General features: G+C 40.7%; 1 protein-coding gene across 1 annotated transcript; it reads left to right on the top strand.

Annotated features, from left to right (window-relative positions):
- Positions 1 to 649: 649 nt before the first annotated feature.
- slco1d1 (solute carrier organic anion transporter family, member 1D1) lies at positions 650 to 15,654 on the top strand (the record flags this gene model as incomplete). The annotated part of the gene is made up of 13 exons (XM_084049659.1): positions 650 to 700; positions 2,777 to 2,918; positions 3,680 to 3,812; positions 4,038 to 4,162; positions 4,449 to 4,595; positions 8,396 to 8,494; positions 9,265 to 9,519; positions 10,469 to 10,633; positions 11,327 to 11,522; positions 12,734 to 12,899; positions 13,345 to 13,529; positions 14,554 to 14,618; positions 15,533 to 15,654. 13 exons carry the CDS (start codon positions 650 to 652, stop codon positions 15,652 to 15,654), a joined length of 1,851 nt encoding a protein of 616 aa, XP_083905785.1.
- Between the last annotated feature and the right edge of the window lie 276 nt (positions 15,655 to 15,930).

The following is a 15,930-nucleotide window of genomic DNA, read 5'->3' as shown; positions in this document are numbered from 1 at the left end:
ATGTTTAGTAGTATTTGCAGTTATGTAATACGTTTCAGAGGTGAGTTGAACACCTTTGTGATGATGGACAGCAGAATTATGTGATCACCATTTTGGTGGTGTGCCCAATTAGGCAAAATTCTTATTTATTAGAAATGAGTGTTATCTTTCAAATCCCAACTTGAAATCAATTTCACTGAGAGGCCTTTTTTGTATTGTAATTGTAATCTCTAAAGCATTTTGTAACTCTTTTGAGAGCTTGTAGATCGCCTATATATTTCCAAATAGCCTATGTATAAAATGTATGTTTAATGTATGTTTTATAATATAATCATTTATATCTGCAAAGTAACTAGCAACTAAAGTTTTCAAATAATTGTAGTGGAGTAAAAGTGCAATATTTGTCTGAGATGTAATGGAGTAGAAGTAAAAGTACTGAAAACTGGAAATACTCCACTAAAGTAAAAAATACCTCAAAATGACTTAAGTACAGTACTTGAGTAAATGTACTTAGTTACTTTCCACCACTGCTAGTTATATTCTATTAACGTACTGTACCTTACAGAATGGTTTAAAGAATGTTTATCGATTGCAGCGATCATATGTTTTTATGACTAATTTAATTGTGTTTGTCAGTGTCTTTCTCTCTGTGGATCCACAAGCCAGTATCATGAGTGTTGAGACCAAGGCGCCACGTGAGGCTTGCTGCTCCAAGCTCAAGGTCAGCACCCTTGTCATCACCGATTATATTTAAAAGGCACTTTACTTTTACTATGGCAGTGGTCCTCAAACTGTGGGTCGGGACCCCCTAGGGGGTCCTCAAATTATTTTGGGGGGTCCCAGATAATTTGCTTAATGTGCAACATTGTTTTCTCACTCAACATTAAACAAACCAACATACAGTATACGTTTATAACAGGGTCCCTGCACATTTTTCTAATGTGACAATTTAAGGACTTTTAACTACTTCTACTACTGTTCACTACTGTTACTACTTCTAAAATGAAAAACAAACAAATAAACAAACAAAAACGAAACACATTACTGCGTCAAAATAATCGACAAACTATACTATAAACAATTGTCAAACATTGGTAAAATTGTCAAATATAGAAAGAGGAAAAAATATCGTCACAGAGCTTCGAAACTCACAAAAAGGGGCTCAGATAGCTTTGTACCTACCTCCATCAGACTGCTGAACATATAGGTCTGGTGGAGCCCCCCCCCCCCCTCAAGCACGTTGGACTATTCCACCTGATGGACACTAGTAGTGAACACGCTAACACATGCATAGCTTGCAATATAATATATTATTTTTTACCATGCTTTTAAGTTGTATCATGCTTTTAAGTAGTAGTTTTAAATGAACTTTGTGTCTTTTATAGTGACATAGGTATATGTATTGACTATATGTATGTTTGTCTTTTTTAACCACTGCACAAACGAAGTTCCGAAAGGAAAATACAGTTGTTTGAATTTGAATTGAATTGAGGGAAATATTGTGAAAATACCCACAAGGCCTCGCAACGCATAGGCGTATTTTCACAATATTTATCTGTGGAACCGAGTCTCCTTTCCAAGTGCTTGTCAGGGTGGGGATCCCCAGTTAAAATATGATTATTTTGGGGGTCACGGCCTGAAACGTTTGAGAACCACTGTATCAGCTGTATGGAATTGATTGTGTTTCTGATCAGCCTTAAAAGTTTAACAACATTTACATTGAAATGATGTTTGGGAGAGAGAAGGAAATCGTCCAGTGTGTAATCTAACCTTCTTCTTCTTCTTCTTCTTCTTCTTCTTCTTCTTCTTCTTCTTCTTCTTCTTCTTCTTCCTGTACATGATGTTTGATGAGACCAAACATGTACAAGCTTTACACAGTAATATCCTTATGTAACCAAATGGACCCTAACCATTTGTAGTACTGTACATTTGTACACTCGTAAGTTTAACGAACACAGAGGACTTTACTATATGCCAGACGCTGCCATTTACCCACCAAAGGCATGTTCACCTGTTGTAAAAAACACTGAACTATAAAGGATGTACAGCCAACGAGCCATCCTACAAAGTAAAGCCCAGTAATGGTTAACAGTCTTTACAACAAGGCTTGAGTCTTACACAAACATGACCAACAGCAAAGTGTGAACTGACCATGGTGCAAGAAATTGTAGACATTCCACATGTTACCGAAGTCCTGACGTCACTTCCACGACCCCTGGGTCAGTTATTTTTTGGAATTCCCATAGGCAAATCTTAGATCGCGTCATTTAAGAACTGTGTTCCAAAAATAAACAAATGAACGGTGTCGTTTATGATATTGAGTTACATTTGATAACGCCTGTGTTTGGAGAAAAAAAGAAGAATCAGTTAATGCGTCTTATCCATATGAGTAAAATCGCTGGAGTGATGTGTTTATTTTTGGAACATAGTTCTTACATTTATGACGCAATCTAAGATTTGCCTATGGGAATTACAATAGAAAGAAAGTACTCAGTGCCCTCTAGCGGCAGTCATATCAGACTTCGTGCTCTTTAGTAGCAAATGAGTCTTTGTACCTGTACATTGAGGTCAGTCTGTGTTTTTTTTACACAAATAGATTTGACCGGGGAAAAAAGTTATGCTGCCTTCATTCAACTGTGTGTGTGTGTGTGTGTGTGTGTGTGTGTGTGTGTGTGTGTGTGTGTGTGTGTGTGTGTGTGTGTGTGTGTGTGTGTGTGTGTGTGTGTGTGTGTGTGTGTGTGTGTGTGTGTGTGTGTGTGTGTGTGTGTGTGTGTGTGCGTGTGTGCGTACTCTGCAGCTCTTCATGATGTCCTTGTGTTTCGTGTACTTTGCCAAAGCCTTTGGGGGCTCCTATATGAAGAGTTCCATGATCCAGATTGAACGGAGGTTCGACATACCCAGCTCACTCATAGGAGTCATAGATGGCAGTTTTGAGTTGGGTATGTTTTTCACTGAACTCTACAGTGCTCATATGATCTGAATTGAACCCCAAAATGGCATGTCAGTAGGCTTGAGCGGTGTAACGGTATTACCAGGGTATCTAGGAATCCAGACTGTATGATCTTCAATCCCGTCGCTCCTCTTTCTTTTAAACTGATACAGAGATTCTGTATTGAGGCAATGTATTGTTATTGTAGTACACAGCATGCACCACGAGAGGGCAGTTTGAGCGGAGTTGAAAAAGATGGCTTTTTCGTGCACCAGAAAAAGCAGATGTACAAGCACACAGTGGTAGCAACTAAGTATAAATTACCCTTTTGGGTGAATTGGCTGGCTAGAGCTAACAATATGAACAAAAATAATTGAGTCGAGTTTAACCGGATGAACTTGTTTGTCCTTATATTTCATGTTATTCTATCCGTCAGGAAATAAAGGGACAGGGAGGTTTATTGTAGAAACATTAGATCCACCCGCAAGTATTACAATTGAATTTAGGTTGTTGTTTCTAGTCAGAAACTAGAAATTAAATATGCTTAATACAAACCTCTCTACATTTTTTAATATGTCTCAGGCAGCGTAGGGGAGCATTCCAGCCCATATCTACCACATATCCACCACTGGCTATGGTCAAGTTAGCATTTTAATATGAAATATTGCTAGGGAGAAAATGTATCACAATGGTGTCATTCATTCATTCATTCATTCATTCATTCATTCATTCATTCATTCATTTATGCCTCCATCCATCCGTCACTCCCAGGCAACCTGATGGTCATAGCCTTTGTGAGCTACTTTGGGGCCAAGCTTCATCGACCCAGGCTGATCGGGGCCGGCTGCCTGGTCATGGCTGCTGGGGCCTTCTGCACAGCCCTGCCTCACTTCTTCTTGGAGCCGTCAGTGCACAATTTCATTCATATTTTACTATCCTTTTAAACCTCGTAAAGCAAGCTACTGAACAATAATGCAAACATACTGTATTGCAATACATACTGTCATGTAAAAACGTTGCAACCCCATATGTTCTTGTGATTATTGTTACTAATTATTATTATTTGTTTCTTGAACTTATTACATGCATGATATTCTGATCATGTGTGATTATTGTCTCCATCTATCAGGTATAAATATGAGACCAGTGTGTCTCACAACACAGACGTCAATGCTACAGACACCATTCTGCCCTGTATGTCCAACAGCAGTGGCATCGCTGACGATGAGTTACCCTCTGCAGACAGTCAAGCAGGTGACATGACGGCCACAATCCTTGGGATCATATTTTGCAAGAATTATGCTAAGAATTTTCCATCTCAGATCTGTATCTAGTTTTCTAATTTTCTAAAAAAAAGGTGTAACTGTTTCACAGAAACTATAATAGGCTATACTTGGCCAAAATGCTTTTGTAACTGCACAATCTATGTCTAGTTGTCTTTGGTTGCACAATCATCCATCATGCAACCTAGTGTGAGGGTTAGGGTTAGGTGTGTTGACAAAGTATAAATCAGGCTTAAAGTTGGGTTATCGCTCCACAGCCTGTGAGAAGGAGGCCGGCTCATCCATGTGGGTCTATGTGTTCCTGGGGAACATGCTCCGAGGCATCGGAGAGACGCCCATCATGCCCTTAGGAGTGTCCTACTTGGATGACTTCTCCAGAGAGGAGAACACCGCCTTCTACCTCGGTGAGTTATTATTTTGCAATTGGAATTGTAGGAGTTGAGGCATTACATTTTTTTGACTCTGTTCCACTGATAAATATTGTGAAAATAGCCGATCTACAAGCTCCTGGGGGTCCCGACCCACAGGTTGAGAACCACTGCCATCTATTGTCAATGATAGACCCTAGGGTCTATCATTGAGAAACACAACAGACATAAACATATAACACATAAACATTAGGGAAAATACGGATTTCAGAAAGAGGGCTGTGTTTCAATGCAGGAAAACACCCCAGCATCATTATATAGTGGCTGATAGAGGGGAGAAAATGCAATATATATATATAAATATTTTTTTAATTTAGGCTTAATGTTCCCTATAATCCCTTTAAGGACTGGATGGACATGAATTTCCTAGAACTGAATGAAAGCAAGACGTAAGTGATCTTCTTTGGCCCTGACTCCTCCCCCCGGCACCCTAGGCCCTCTAAGCTCCAACACCGCACCCTTACGTTAAAAATATTGGCATCACCTTTGATGCCAACTTTAAATTCGAGCAGGTCAGCTCTGTGGTAAGATCCAGTTTCTTCCAGCTGCGCCTATTGGCAAAGGTCAAGCCCTTTATTTCAACAAGGCTGGATTACTGCAATGCACTCTACGTCGGCATTGACCAGTCGCTGCTTAGGCGTTTGAAGCTCATCCAGCATTCCGCTGCCATGCCCGCCTTCTCACGTACAAAGAAGGGGGTCATTGAGCACGCTCCCCAAAGAAGCGTGACCATATTATTTACTCCTGTTTTGGCCTCTCTCCATTGGCTCCCGGTCCGTTTTAGAATTGATTTTAAGGTTTTAATGTTTGCTTTTAAACAACAAATTGGTCGTGACCATATTATTTACTCCTGTGTTGGCCTCTCTCCATTGGCTCCCGGTCCGTTTTAGAATTGATTTTAAGGTTTTAATGTTTGCTTTTAAAGAACGAATTGGGCTTGCCCCACCTTTCCTCACAGACCTTTAATGGATTAATCTGGTTGAGCTCACGACCAAAAAAAGGACTAGAGGTGATCGTGTTTGCTGCGGCTGCCCCGAGGCTCTGGAATAGCCTTCCATTTAATATTAGAGTCTCTCAGTCCATATACATTTTTAAATCATTATTGAAGAAGATATATCTCTTTTCTCTGGCCTTTGAGCACAGCTTATCTGATACTGACCACTGACTCTACCTCACTATTTTTCTGCTGTGCATTTTTAAAATAGTCTTTCAATTGCTGCATGTATTTTTGTATTGTATGGATTGTGACATTGTTGTTTTCTACTGCTGTGTTGTATTGCACTTTGGTTGGCTTCGGTCATTTGAAATGTGCTCTATAAATACCATTTTAGTTGAGTTGAGTCATCTATCTCGGTTGGTTAAATTGCACTTCCTTCTACACCATATTTTGAGAGGGTGTGTTTATCTAACGTAATATTCAATTCAAAGAGTGTATTTCTGAACGCACCTGTACTTTATAATATGTATAGTCAGGGCCCTTTAAATCACCCCACTATTATACTCTATGCACAGAAGCCATATTAGAAAGAAATTGGACCTCTTCCTTACTCCCTTCACAGGTGTTACCAATGATACTGATGAAGGCTCTGTTCCATTCTGGTCAAACAGAGTCAGGGTGCTGATATTGTGCATGTTGGCTCACTGGAAACACTCTGCTACACCAGTGGGTCTCAAAGTGTGGTCCAGGGACCTTCATGGTTCATTGAGGGGGTTCCAAATGGCCCCTTACGGGTGTGTAACTCTGAGAGGGTCCATTTGTACACTCTCAGAGTTATGGGGGTCCTTGAAATCAAAACGTTTGAAAACCACTGTGCTCCGCCTTTGTTGGTATCATTGGTAACACATGTTAAGCAAGTAAGGAAGGGGCCCAATTTATTTCCAATATGGCTGCTGTGCATAGAGCCTATTGCATGAACTAGAGCTGACAGTTCCTGGAGAAATGTATGTTCTCCCTTGTAGATCTGTTTGACATCATATTGATGGCTTGTTGTTTCTTTCTGCATCTATTGTTCTGCGCTTTGATTAATTTGATTCGGTTGATGACGTGATGACCTCAGTCACCTCCACATTCGGGCAAGGTTTAAGCCTGATACCCATTGACTTCCATTATATAATTTAAATGTAGTACATTGAAAACGGTACAGCAGTACAGTACATTATGCATGTTTCCATTGTGGTCCATTGTACTCAATTCATCATCATGACATACAATACATTACATAGCATTAGAGGTCCCCAATATGCCATTCAGATTTGGGGTTAATTGGATCTTACGTTCATGATATATCGCTTTTAGTTTTTTTTGTTTTAAGAAATAGGCGACTCCCTTTTTTTACATTAGTATTTTCTTTAATATTAATGTAATATTATAATTAAAATCGTAAGTGTTTGGCAATTATTTGGGGGCTCACTTGCAATACCCTCACGGCCCACCAGTGTGGTTTGGGAATCGGTCCACGGGTTGGGAATCGCTCAGCAAACCTGTCACCTACACTCTACATTTTGGAGTGTAAGGTGGAGCAGCAGTTTACAATGTCTGGAAATGAACACATTCCGAATGTCATCACCAGTCTTGCAAGCTTAACATTCCATCATTGTTGCAAAGCTGTGAAAACAAAAACTAAAAGTATACAACATATCAAAAAGGTTGAATGGAGTTGAACATTTTAAAGTTGTATGTTTCTGTGTATGATTTACACATTTACAATTTAGGCATTTAGCAGGTGGTCTCATTCAGGGCAAGTACACACAGTGTGCAAGCAAGGTCAGAGTAATAAGAGTCATGAACCCAAGTCAACCAGCAACAGGGTGAGAGCTCAAGTAAATAGACTGAGACAACAAGTTAGAGCTACCAGGATAGCAGTAGTTATCAAAACAACAGTCATAAGTGTTAAGTACTTTAGATCAGTGGTTTTCAACCAGTGGTCCGGGGACCACCAGTGGTCCTTGAGGAGGTTCTAGAGGGTCCCCAACCAAATTAATAGTTAGGAACCAAATTGACCCTTATGTGTCTGTAACTCTGAGAGTGTACAAATGGAACCAAATGGACCCTAACGGGTCCATTTGGTTCCATTTGTACACTCTCAGAGTTAAATAAACACTAATGATGATGATACAGTGTAGATTGGGACCCTCAAGAAATGAAAATGGTTGAGTCCCTGGCATATCTTTTGAATAGCGGGTCCGTGGGCTAATATGTGTCAATATGGGGGTCCTTGATGTGAAAAAGGTTGAAAACCACTGCTTTAGATAATTTCACTGGGTATTTTGGATAGGCCTATCTCTATTTCATGGATGTGTTCTAGCTCTAGTTAACTAAATGTCCACTTTTCCATTGATCCTTTCCAGTTTTTCACCAAGCAACAGATTGCTTTTTCACCCGGCTTGTCTGTCTCCTCTCTTCCTGTCTTTTTAGGCATGGAAACTAGAGCCTCAATACAGAAGAAAATCTAAATATTTATCTAATATTTTGTTAAAAAGAAGAAAACCTGTTTTGCAGATGCCAATGCTAAACTCATGGCAGTGCCCATGGCATTATCAGACTTAATCTTAATTTTAGGATATTACGCTTGTCATCTGCTGCAAAATATATAGGCGATAGCTTTCCCTAAATGCAGTTAGGAGTCATTATTCTGCAATGGCAAACATATTTATGTTGTAATGACTGACTCTCTGTCTCTGTGTCCTTCTGTCTGTCTGTCTGTCTGTCTGTCTGTCTGTCTGTCTGTCTGTCTGTCTGTCTGTCTGTCTGTCTGTCTGTCTGTCTGTCTCACCAGCATGCATCCAGACCATAGGTATGCTAGGTCCTATTGCAGGGTACATGATGGGTTCTTACTGTGCCAAAATCTACGTGGACATCGGCATTGTGGACTTGGGTAAATCCTTTATTTTTGGTTGTGACGGCAACATGTTGATTGATTGATTGATTGATTGACATTTTTTATTAGGCAAAAGAATGTAAAACAACACAGTTACATATATAATACTTTTGTCTAAAAGGTCTGACCAAAAAAGTCCTTGCGGACTTGTTTCCGTTGGGGTCCTTGAATGTTAGTGGCCTTTTTAATACAATATTTCAATATGCCGCCCAACAAGGGAAATATGTTCAGAAGAAGCAACGGCATTGCTCTTTCCACTCTTTGGACAACTGCACTGTTTGTCTACCAGAGGCTATGATGACGCGACAGGACCTTCCAGTAATCCAAGCCATCATGAGTCATGTTTGGGAGACTCATATTTGATCATTGTTGTTACAGTAGCTCAGTTTATGTATGACATCTTTGTTCCTGTTTGCTTGTGTCAGAACACTCTGTCCAGCACAGGGGTTCCCAAACTTGTCCATGACAAGAGCTCCCAAATAGCCATAGCATCATCAATCTCTGAAATATAACGTTTTCACTATAATTTTTTTCTTTCTCTTCTGCACTGTAATTGTCATTTTAAACGTTTCCTTTGCTTGACATATTGCCTTGTTGTTGAAATGTGCTTTACAAATAAACCTGCCTTGCCAAAAAGAACAGATCTACAAGCTAACAACGCATTGTGATGTGACACGTCGTTAGCTTGTAGACGTGCTCTTTTTGGCAAAGCGACAGCGTCGTAAAAACGGAGTATGAATTAGGCTTCATCTTTCTCCTTCTCCCAGAGAGTATCACCATCAACCATAAGGACTCTCGCTGGGTGGGGGCCTGGTGGCTGGGCTTCCTGGTGACTGGCACCCTCATGCTGCTGGCCGGGATCCCGTTCTGGTTCCTCCCCAAATCTCTACCCAAGCAAGGCCAGGACGATCCAAGCGTGGAGCCACCGTCCAAAGAGGCTGAGCAGGAGAATTTCCTACCGGAGGACGACCGCGCCCACAAAGAGGAGGAGAAGCCTGTCACCCTGGCTGAGCTGGCTAAAGGTGCGAAATTGCATTTTTGACTTGATTAACCACTTGAACTCCATATGGGTAACCGGAGCCTCTCAGGGCTAAAAACTAGTACTAGTACTACTGTCTTTTCTCTGTTATTGTGGGGAAAGCTTTCGCTGAAAATAACCGATCGGCAAGCTTGTCGATCTGCTATTTTCGGCGAAAGCTATCCCCACAATACCGATGCTGGGGTTTACGTGGTTAATTCAATGAAAGGTGTCTAAAATGGAGCAATAATAACAATTAAACCGTGAAATATATATTATATAATTGCAGTGAGATAGTTTCACAAATGATCTATGGGTCAAATCTGAATTTGTGAAAGGCGAAGTGATACAAAATGAATTGGCAATGGTGATTCAATTAGCATTATATATGTAAACAAAAGTAACGGTAGCTTTGACCTCTTAACTGTGTCTTTATCTGGGCTGGATAAGTATTCTGCAGTAAAACACACCTGTCAGGGATCAATAAAGTGTTGTCTAATCTAATTAGGTCAGAGTTGAGGTTCAAACAGCGTTGTGAGACAAACCAGGCACAGGAGCAGGCCTGCAAGAACACCAGTACACCAGGAGGCCTACTTTATGCCCTGAGTGTAACAGCTATTCACTAAGCAAGATGATTTTATTAAACTCTGCTAATCTTTATTGCCCCACAAAATGATCTACAGCCTTTTTTTAATACCGCTTACACCCTATATGAGGTACTCGGTTGACCACGGTCCCCCCAGGGGTCTGTGCTTGGTCTCCTTTTTTGCTTCTATTACAAATCTTAAAATGGCTAAAATAGCTAGCTAGAGCTGCTTTTTGCAGAATGATCACCTATTTTTTGCTGAATGTTCGCTAATTACGACATGCCCAGAACAGTGACACAAGGGTTAATGTGGTTAATAGAGCTATTGGTGCTGACTTTTCTTCCTCATTGACCTGTTTTTCATCAGATTTCCTTCCTTCTCTGAAGAGGCTTTTCAGCAACGGCGTCTACCGGATCATCCTCCTGGTCGGCGTAGTGGCTGTTAATGGCTTCGTCGGCATGATCACTTTCAAACCCAAGTTCATGGAGCAAATCTACGGCCAGTCTGCCTCCAAGACCATCATGTTCATAGGTACGGTGTAGCACCAGCGGCAGCGCCAAACATGTTGTTGGGTAAAGTTATCATGTTGATAGGTACAGTGTAGCACCATCTTTGTTGTCGTTGTTTAACTGCTCTTTGAATTCCAAGGCAGTCGAAACAATGATGTTGTTGGAAGGAAGTGTGACTTCCAGAGATTATCTCAACTTGAAAGTGAAGCGCAAAGCACTGTAGGTGTTCCAATTGTGTGTTTGTTTTTGCATATAGCCTATAAAACTGTGGTATGTGTATGTACAAGCCATGCCTTTTGTGTTCTTTACCATGGGCTCCGACACGTGGCTCACATTTCAATGCATGTATGTGTGTCCGTGCAACGTGAGTGTCCTACAAATTGTAATGAGGGCAAGTCTGATTCATATATATCCATCTGTAATGGCTAACTTACCAAAGTAATATCCTAACCCTAAAGTATAGGGTGTGAAGTGAGTTTTGAGCTTAGATGTAAAGCTCAATGGTAATAGAGAGACTAATTCAGAGAAAACGTCTCAATAGGTTAAATCCCTGCTGCTGCCTGATTGTTCTTTTTAACTGGAGTCTGGATGAATGGTGAATCAGATACAGTACGACAGCTGTAAAGAAAATATTGTCTCTAATACTACTACTATGAACCTCCAAACAAAACAAAAACACATGACTCTCTCTATCTCTCATTATTCTAACAATCAGGTACCATGAGCCTGCCTGCGGTGGCGTTGGGCATCATCACAGGGGGTTTTGTCCTGAAGCGGTTCAAACTGGGCATCGTCGGAGCAGCCAGGATCGCCTTCGGTTCCACCCTCATGTCCTTCGGCCTGCTTTTCATCCAGTTCTTCCTCTACTGTGACAACTCACAGGTGGCGGGGCTCACTGTCGACTACCAGGGGTGAGTGGTCGTATATGCATTTGAAGGCCTACTGCACTGTTTCCCAAACTTTGGATCGCAGACCAATTTTTATGGGTCCCTTTTTCCTGTTTAATATTATTTCAAAAGATTAAAACAAGTTTAAACAAAACAAAATCACAACTTTTCGTCAATTAAAAACAATTCCAACATTTTTCAAAAGTATTTCATAAATAAAATGAAAAAATCTAATCATTTCCATAAATAAATAGATACAAAGTTTAAGAAGTAGTGAAAATAGCAGATCTACAAGCTCAAAACGTGGCGCAAAGCGACGCGTTGTGAGCTCGTAGATCTGCTATTTTCACTAGATTGGGGATTGGGTCCTGGGAAAACGTCTAATTTCTCTTCTGGGTCTTGAGCTAAAAAGTTTGGGAACAAAAAAACGTATTGTGACAGTGTTTTATATATATATACTGTACAGTAGAGTCTACTGGACAGTGGTTGGGGTTTGCGCATCTGGGGGGGAGATGCGTTACAATCTCCTGGTGAAAAAGAAGTCTGCATTTGGGTTTTAACAAGGCTGTAACATGACTACAAATGTGTACGACCGTTTGCTGACTTGCTAACCCCTCTATATTTAGTAAAACGTACTCTACTTGGTCCGCCCTTTTTTCACTCTTTCACCAAATCTATTCGGCAAATTAGCCGATCTACAAGCTCACAACACGTTGCGCCAACCAAAAAAAGAGACCATTTTTGAAACACATTTTGGAACTTTCTGTTACTTACATGCACCTATTTGAACAATGTGAAGCTGATAGCTTTCTTAATGTAGTTAATATGATTTATCTGAGCACTTTCATTTTATTTGTGCTTGAAGAAAGTCATTTGGCAGAGGCTTGTTTGTGAGTGATGTTCAGACTTTTATTGATGTTTCAGTTCCATGTTTGAATAGAAATAAAAATGGTATGTTTTCTTGTTAAAATTCTGAAAAGAGTTCTGGTATGGAAGAATAGATCAATGTCAAAGGGAACCCCGAAAATAGGGTTCCCTTTACCCTATTTTCGGGTAAAGGGAAATGCTTGCAGACATACGTACCTGGTGGATAGGCCTGCTGTATACTGTATATGGTTTAGGTTGTTAAAGGACATGCAACTCATCATAGTTCATACGTAACTTGTGTTTGTGTGCATTTGTGTGATTGTTTGCCATGTGTATGACATGTGCAATTGACTGTGTTTGCACATCAGGACCCCACAGGTCTCCTACCAGCCTGAGACCATGTTGTCCCAGTGTAACATGGGCTGTTCCTGCTCACTAAAGCACTGGGATCCTGTGTGTGCTTCCAACGGCATGACATACGCTTCACCCTGCCTGGCAGGCTGCCAGAGCTTCACAGGCTCCGGCAAGGACATGGTGAGTCAAGTCAAGTCAAATACATTTGATATTGTACCAGGTGAAGTCAATGTGCTTTGCATTAAAACATTTTTTTTTTAAACTAGAGAGGGGCCCTCCAAGCGCATATCTCCGCCACTCTGGGTTGCCTATGACTTGGCTGTGTTCCAATTCCTGATGGATTGGATTTATGATATACTGTGTTTTTTTTTTGTGAAATAGAAACCCACATTTTTAAACCTATTACTGGTAAACTGTATTATGTACTGTAATATCAAAATCCCCTCCAACCTCTATGGGACACACACACGCACGCACGCACGCACGCACGCACGCACGCACGCACGCACACACACACACACACACACACACACACACACACACATTACACCATTTTGTTCCCAGTTTAGCTGTATCAATCAACAAAAGGTCATTTCCACAACCCTTTGACATGTATCTTCCTTAGGTGTTTGGTAACTGCACGTGCACGAGGGAGATGATGACCCCAGGCATGAATATGTCGGCCGTGCTGGGCCAGTGCCCCAGGAAGGGTGACTGTGACCGCGTGTTTAAGATTTACATGGCCGTCACCGTGCTGGGAGCCTTTTTGTCTGCATGCGGTGCCACACCGGGATACATTGTCCTGCTCAGGTCAGATATCATTTATTTGACTCCCAAGTGGTGTAAAGTAACTAAGTGCATGTACTCAAGTACTGTACTTAAGTAAAATGTTTAGGTATTCTTTTACTTTCTTCAGTATTTTACATTTTCAATACTTTTGCTTCTACTCCACTACATCTCAGAAGAAAATATTGTTATTTTGCTCCACTACAATTATATGAAACCTTTAGTTACTAGTTACTTTGTACATTTTGATTATTATTACAAAACACACTAACCACTTCAGCCCTATATATATTTTGTCATATTTGAAAATAGCGGATCTACAAGCTCACAATCATCAGCATTGTGAGATCGGCTATTTAAAAAAAATGAATTATACATTTTGAACTTGTGAAATGGGAAAAATCTATATTGCAGTGTTGATACTTTTACTTAAGTAAAACATGTGAATACTTCTTCCATCACTGCAAACCCCACAACACATTTGATCACTTCATTACTCCCTACTGGCACTCACATACACAGCTCATCAAGCCAATCTCCTATGCCAGTGGTTCTCAAAGTGGGGCCCCGGGTCCCCCAGGGGTCCTTGAGGGGGTTCCAGGGGGTCCCCAGCTAAATGAGTTAATATAGCATCACCACTTTAACCCTATATGCATCTGGCTATTTGAAAATAGCAGATCTACAAACTCACAAGAAATCTTGAAAAAATGTGGAATATTAATAAATATCTTTATCGTATGGATGTCCCTGGCAGGCTGGCACAAAATATTTACAGGTGGGGGGTCCGTGGCCAAATCCGTATTAATTTGGATGTTCCTTGACATGGAAAACCTCCTGAATGTGTATGTTTCACACCTCTGTCCATGGTGCTGAATAAGCACAGTGCCAGCTACCAGATAAACGTATAGCATATAGCCAGCAGTGTGCATGATACAATCATCACAATTAATTCACGGTAGCGTTTCACTCCCCAATTCAAAATTGGAACATGTTTCGACAAAGAAAAATAAAAGTAGTAATGTGTGAATGTTTGTGTACATTGCTGTAGGTCCATCCAGCCGGATCTGAAGTCACTGGCTTTGGGAATGCAGACCTTGATAATAAGAACTTTGTGTGAGTACACCTGCAGGCAAGATCTTTCAAGATATGTCATTTTGTACATCACATATATAATGTATTTTTATGAGAGAGAGAGAGGGAGAGGGAGAGGGAGAGGGAGACGAGAGAGAGAGGGAGACGAGAGAGAGGAAGAGAGAGGGAGACGAGAGAGAGAGAGGCGAGAGAGAGAGCGCGAGAGAGAGAGCTGTAGAGGGCTGAAACGTAATATGGCAACAATGCAAATTGCAGGATGACATTACTCCTCTGTTGCTCTGTAAATTGCACAATTTAAATAACCATTAGCCAAAACAGCCTCCTATTAATATAAGAAGTTGCTCATGCTAGACCCTTTAAAAAGAAACATTGGTGACAGTTCAAAATAAGTATGACCGGAGGCTTAAAATGATCATATTTGAAAGAAAACTATCGTACACAGCTAAAAAAAAAGAAATGTAGAGTGTAAATATGTAATTTCACAAAAAAATGCGTATTTATTGTAAGAAACAACCTTGTTTGAGACTCCTACGTGACAAAAAACGCATCACACATGCTGCTACAGTAGGAAGCAGGCAACTTCCCGGACCTTACACAAATAAAAGCCTGAACCTAGACTGGAAAGACACAACCAGTGTTTTATTTATTTTGAAAAGCCAAATCGGGTCCCGAATCAGCAGCTAGGGAATTTAGTAAAAACATTTGGGCATTTTTGGAATTATTAATCGTACATCATACAGAGGGTAAAATTATAGTAGTACAAATACGATAATTATCGTACATCTGGCAACACTGGTGTACTGTATAGGTTTTAGTTAGGGTCAAAATAAGGTTTAAGATAAAGGATAGGTGGGGGTTACGGTTAGAGGATTAATTCTTTCAACATAAAACTACCATATTTCATTAACAAAATATGTGTGTGCACATGCTTTCAGCTGGGATCCCTCCTCCTATCTATTTTGGAGCAATTATTGACCTGACATGTTTGAAGTGGGGCTCCAAGCGCTGTGGAGGCCGCGGAGCATGTCGACTCTACGACTCCAATGCATTTAGGTAGAGTGAAACCAAGCCGTGTTCTGTCATTCAACATATGCTTCACATGTAGACCAGGCTTACAATGCAGAATGAGTTAACCCAGGTTCTCTTATCGTATTAAAAATATCTCTACATTCCTTTAACATACTCCATTATGTACGGGGAGTTTCTCCCCTGGCGCAGGTGATGTGTGATGCCGAAGGAGGGGTTCACCAAGGGCACCATGAAAGCTATAAACCCAGGTGGCAGGGACGTGCACAGATAGACTCTAGGTGGTGCTAGAGCACCTGCCCTTTGC

This window comes from Gymnoscopelus microlampas, assembly GCF_963454915.1.
Source record: "Gymnoscopelus microlampas genome assembly, chromosome: 23".
NCBI lineage: Eukaryota > Metazoa > Chordata > Actinopteri > Myctophiformes > Myctophidae > Gymnoscopelus > Gymnoscopelus microlampas.
The sequence above is the reverse complement of the archived record's forward strand: the minus strand, read 5'-3'. Positions and strand labels throughout refer to the sequence as shown.